General features: G+C 40.3%; 2 protein-coding genes across 2 annotated transcripts in view; both read right to left on the bottom strand.

The window, feature by feature from the left end:
- The window catches only part of LOC100709743 (GTPase IMAP family member 7), a 292,536-nt gene that overhangs the window by 88,744 nt on the left and 197,792 nt on the right, over positions 1-6,000 (bottom strand). The gene's annotated exons all lie outside the window — the stretch shown is intronic.
- Positions 3,781-5,861, bottom strand: LOC102082931 (NACHT, LRR and PYD domains-containing protein 1b allele 3-like). Its single transcript, XM_019352980.1, has 2 exons — positions 5,787-5,861; positions 3,781-5,349 (listed from the first exon to the last, which is right to left on the bottom strand). The coding sequence occupies exon 2, from the start codon at positions 5,331-5,333 to the stop codon at positions 3,951-3,953; it is 1,383 nt and encodes a 460-aa protein (XP_019208525.1). The 5' UTR covers positions 5,334-5,349; positions 5,787-5,861; the 3' UTR covers positions 3,781-3,950.

Genomic DNA, 6,000 nt, shown 5'->3' with positions numbered 1-6,000 from the left:
ATGGGGCGCCGATGGTCCGGGCCGATTCCCTCGCCTGCTCGCGGAGTGGGAGTAGGTAGGTTCGGCGGGATGACTCCCCTGCCTGAAGCGGGCGATGGGATATATGGCGGGGCGTGTTCTGCGATGCCGCTGCAGTTTTGGTGGTGGTGATGTGTACGGCTGGCAGCGGGAGAGCTGCAGCCGTTGAATGTACTGTTACAGCAACCGTGTGATTACTGTAAGAATAAATGATGCTGCGAAGCATGAAAATGCCATCGGGTCTGGCGATCTTTTTTTTTTTTTTTTTTTGAAAAATCCTAAGTGCACGCAAACCAGTAAACAAATTAAAGCAAATACTGTTGATAAACTATAGTACAAAAATTACAATTAAAATTCTCAACAACAAAAACAACTGCTAAAAATATAATGAATATATAAACAACTTTAAAAAACCCAAAGTGTCTAAGTCACGTGACGTGACAGCGCAACACCGAAACATAAGTGTGGGGGAGAGGGAGCAAAGTGTGCCTGCTCTTCACTGATACTGAAAGCACAGCATTGTAAACAAGCAGAACTCAAAGTAAAGAATCGATCTCACCAGGCTAGTATCGATCTGATACCGATGCCGACTTGGTATTGATACTATCGATATTTGGATCGATCCGCCCACCACTAGCTCAGGGGGCAAAACAATCGCATGAGTGCTGCTGTTTGACTGAGGAAGAATAAAGTAGTCGTGGTAAGTCAATCACACGACCACTTAAAGACAAAGCAACAAGGTGATATATACCAGTTTTTAAATTGTGTTGATAGGCCACGTAAAACCAGAGTCATGATGAACAATATATACGCGGCGTTTTTTCCTCAATAGTTTCTTCACGTTTGCTGTCTAAGGACAGCGCAGCGAGACCTCTTTGCTTATGAGGAGAAAAAAAAACCAGCCCTTTCGTTGTGGTGGAAAATTGTACCATGTCGACCAAACTTGGTTGTTTAGGAAGAGGGGGAAGATTCAGGAGTGACGGCGAGAGAGAGAGAGAGAGCAGAAAAAGAGAGAGCGCGAGTTTTGAGATGTGAGAGATTTGTGACGTTTAGAGTGTTTGGAGTGTGTAGTTAATGTGTTGTCTTGTGTAGTTAGTGTGTAGTGTTGTGGATAGTTTTGTGTTGTGTGTCAGAACAATGAGGCGACTGCTGTCTCCAGGTAGAAACAGCAGTGATACACCTGCTGCTGTCAGGCCTGCAGGTATCAGGCTGTGATGTTCTCCTTTATAGTGGACAGAAATTATGTTTTTGGAGTGGCACAAATAATTTGTGTGGCATCTTATTGAATGCAGAACAGCTGATTGTTCTGTAAATAGTTTGAAATGGTTATTTTACAAAAGGGTAAAAGGTAAATGGATGCAAATAACTTTGTTGTTTGCAAAACTTGTGCATAGGATTTTAAGATTGACAATTTATATTTGCATTTAAAGTTATGAAATATGATTCATTAAACATGTTTGTGGTTGTTAAAGTAAAAAATATAACTTTTTCTGCTCTGATTTTACAGTTTTTGTCTGATTTTAGATCAATTGTGTTAATGCAGTATGTCAACATGAAAACATGACTGTAAATTCAGACACGTGAGGTTGTGCTGAAAAGAATGATACCAAACAAGGCAAATAAATAGCTTTTAAAGGTGAAATGTGGAGGGAAAATCAAAAGTAGTTAAAAATGGCCAATTATACCCTGGACCCCAGGGGGTTAAACGTTCTTTGTTTTTTTTTTTAAAGTAACGCAATAGTTACTTTTCCAAGTAATTAATTACTTTTAGAATATTGTAACTCAGTTACTAACTCAGTTACTTTTTTGAAGAAGTAACTAGTAACTATAATTAATTACTTTTTCAAAGTAACTTGCCCAACACTGTTCTTTACTATTTTCAACAAACCTTACAGAGCAAAGTTGGAGTCATAACTTGGACAGGTGCAGCTGGGAAATCAAGTCAAATTAAATCTTTACCCAAAGCATAATTATGGAGAATTTGAAAGTATTAGCGGAGAGCAATAACTACAAATATAGTCTAAATGTTTTTAAAATAGCTTCTCAAATGTACAGTTCAAATCCTTACTATTACATTTATTATTTTTTTTCTTTTCTCTGATTAAAATCGGCGTTTGGTTGGTTGTCTGTGAAATGTGCTTTTCTTTACCACATCCTCTTTTTTGGAATTGATGGCATTAACTAGTTTTGAACAGACCGCACATGTATACATTGTGGCGTACAGACTACCACAACTGTCAGCAAAACTTTAAGTAACGTGACAATAACTGTCTCGTGTTGTTCACCAGTGGATTTGCATGAACCATCAATAACATCATGAATTAAATGAGAGGAACAACCCCACACAGTTCTCAGGATTCCTCCATGCTCTTCTTTAAGCACCTGTTAATTGTTTGCAGGGTCTTACAGGAGGTCTCCCTGTTTCTCTGATGACAACTTAAGTTGACTGATGAAATAGGGTGACGGAAGAAGGTTAAAGGTGGAGGAGAGATGGAGAGACTTGAAAGAAAAAGTCAGAAAAATGCAGCATAATTCTGTAATGCCAGCTAAACATTTGAACACGCCTGAAATATCGATTCCTCCGATACCAATCATTTATGTTCAAGAATCGATTCTCATATTAAAATATCGATATTTTAGTAATTTAGGGTAAATTTGTAGTTTATCATTAAATGGTAAATGGCCTGTATTTATATAGCGCTTTAATAGCCCCTAAGGACCCCAAAGCGCTTTACATATCCAGTCATCCACCCATTCACACACACATTGGTGATGGCAGCTACAGTGTAGCCACAGCCACCCTGGGGTGCACTGACAGAGGCGAGGCTGCCGAACACTGGCGCCACCGGGCCCTCTGACCACCACCAGTAGGCAACTGGTGAAGTGTCTTGCCCAAGGACACAACGACCGAGACTGTCCAATCCGGGGCTCGAACTGGCAACCTTCCGATTACAAGGCGAACTCTTGCCAACTCTTGAGCCACGATCGATTAACAGGAACAGAGTGGAAAGAAACTATATCATTTGGATTGTCTACATTGGAAGAAACTACTTCCTTTTCTGCCTTTCATAGTCATGTGTGAAATACGGCTCTATAAATGTGTAGCAGCCCCCTGGCGTGCGTACTCACAACAATGGCTGAGCGTAAACGGAGTCATGTGTGGACGTGTTTTACCTCCACAAACGGCTGAGACGTGGTTTGCGATACATGTGGCAAAAAAATGAGGTGTTGTGGCAACACCACTAACCTCGTCAAACACCTCAGAGTAAATCATATCACAGAATATGACGAGCGTATGTTGAGGCGACCTGAAGAGGAGGAGAGGACGGGGACAGGTGCTGCTAGGGCGAGACAGACGTCTCTCATGGAGTCCTTTAGTGCTGCAGGTGGCAGCGTGTTCAAATAGCACACAACTTCAGTTGTTTAGTTGTTGTTTTTATTTCTAGATTATAATTCTGCATTATTAAGTGATAAGAACAAGTAATCTGATGTCCTGTTATCATTATGAATCTATAATTTAAGATATAATAAAAGATACAATAAATAAAATAGGTTTTTGTACAAAGTATGGCATCGGCTCAGTATCGTCGATACCACCCTGAATTTTACTTGGTATCGGATAAACATGAGCCTTCACAAAACAAACAAAACAAAACAAACAAACAAAAAACCCCCAAGAGGATTCACCACAAGGTACAAACCAGATTTCAGTCTGAAGATAAAGGTCTGGATTAAGCTTTACTTAAAGATAAAAAAAAAGAAAAGAAAAGCTGCATTAGTCCTATTTGGACAAATTAAACTAAAATCAACCTCCAACACAATGATGTGTGATACATGGGCGACACTGGATCACTCCTGGTTATTGATGTTGTAGCTGAAGCCTGAAAGACTCAATCAGATCTAGGCAAACATAACAAAATTTGCCAGATGCGTCAAATCAAAAAAAGATTTCTGTGGAGGAAGGCGTCAAGCTCACGCAGAAACTCAATCATCTGTGAACTGGCAGCTTCACCTTTCCTTCTCACAGTGTCGATAACAAAACGAGCTCTATCGCTCCTGCTTTGCATTGCGTCTGCTTCCTCCCTGTCACCATCAACCATCACCCCTTTCTCCAGGAGTTTGTCCATCAGACTGCTGAGAACAGGTCCTGATATCCTATCAATGAATGAGCTCCTTACATTTAAAAGCCTCTTATTTGGAGAAGAAATCATGGATCTCACTCTGTTGGGCAAAAGACAAACCTCTCTTTCCCAGACACAGCTGGAGCTGCTCTGGTGTGTCACACTCAGGTTAATATCTGTAATGATTGTTTTTAAAATCACCTGGAAGGTTGTGATGGAGTAGTTAGGATACTCCTCATCAAACTCTGCCTCATATGGTTGAATGTTAATCAGGTCATCGTCAGGGACAGTGGATAGAGTGTAAACCTGTTTTGGATGCAGAATACATTTTGAGGGTACATCTATGTACATCTCTTCACCAACTAATTCCCTCCTCTTGTTTTTAACATCATGGACCACGATGTTCCTTGGCAACAACAATACGTTGAGAAAGGATCTGAGATTAAGTTCTTCTGGAGGTTTGTAGAAGAGCAGAACCATTGCTTGGACTGGGCCAGGGGCAGAGTCTTCATCCTTGACATTACCATAACCAGAAAACCCTGTGATGTTTATAACAACATGACTTTCTGTTATCTGATGAGGGAGGATGAACTCAATGGTCTCATCATTCACATGAGCGACCTTCAAGAACTGACCTCCACCTGTGGAGATGAGCTCACAGTGTGGGAGATGAAGCTGACACACAGACTGCTGCTGACATTTGATGTCAAACAGGGGTCCTGCAGGCTTCTTGTGGTGTTGGGCCAGCAGCTTCCTGTTCCAAGGGACAGTCCTGTAAACCACGTCTCCTTCTCCCTTCATGACAAACACCAGGCCGGTCACACTGCACTGGTACAGACCTGCACAGGAGCACTGGAACAGGTAGGTTTCATCATCAGAATCATCAGCAGCGATGATAGGTGTAAACTCTTCAAAGCTTCTTTTTGGCTTCATGTCAGGTGAACAGGTTGCTTGTGTTAAATCCGTCCTTCGTTGTGTTGTGCTCAGTGACTGACGCCGATCCTTGTTCTGGACCATTGCATTATATGTAATAGCACCAGTATGTTTGATTTCTTCTAGGCTTTCCTTCCCATTAACAGTCTGACTGTTTGATTGTGTGTTTGTTGGTACAGCAGTCTGTCCATTAAGCATTTTCTTTTTCTTCAGCAGTGCGTCTCCTGCATCAAAGTACGGATGTTTCTGTCTGCGTTTCATCTTGTCTTGTTTGCATCTGTGAAACATTTAAAATAAACTCTTCATTACAACACTTTTCACTCTCAGCTCTTATAAAACATTTTAAAACAGCGTGATCTCAGATTTGTTTTAAAAGCGATCATGACAGAAATTAAAAACTCTGTGTGCTGCTAGTTTGTTCTCAGCATATCTAACTTTTTTAAATAAAGGAATTTGGCAAATAATAATAATAATCACAAGATTATTACTAGTTAAATGTTTTCAGTAAAAATTAAATGCATAGTATTTACACAAGTGCAATTAAGAGGTCCGTTTTCTATCTAGGCTGGAGACTAACAGTACTGTATTGCACTTCTAATTTGACCTTTTCTTATGAAAACTGACATCAGAATAAACTGGATAAACTATGTAAACTTATCTAGTTTTACATAAACTTACATGCATTAAAGACAGAAAAAAAAAGATCTCACTTACACAGTAACTTGTCCGTCGTTTTCTTATAACTGAATCTCTTAGACAGGTTGTCATGTCTTTTTATTCCAATCTGTCGTGTGACTCCTTCCTCTTTCCCGGCCGACTGTGATGTCATTTAGGGGTTTCATAAGTGGCAGCCTACCACGGTGATTAAGCGTGCAAAACTAAATAACTGCCAAAAGTGCAGAGATTTTAAAATGTGATTTTCAGCTGA

Source organism: Oreochromis niloticus, linkage group LG9, assembly GCF_001858045.2.
Source record: "Oreochromis niloticus isolate F11D_XX linkage group LG9, O_niloticus_UMD_NMBU, whole genome shotgun sequence".
NCBI lineage: Eukaryota > Metazoa > Chordata > Actinopteri > Cichliformes > Cichlidae > Oreochromis > Oreochromis niloticus.
Note: the sequence above shows the minus strand (reverse complement) of the source record. Positions and strands in the feature narration are given on the sequence as shown.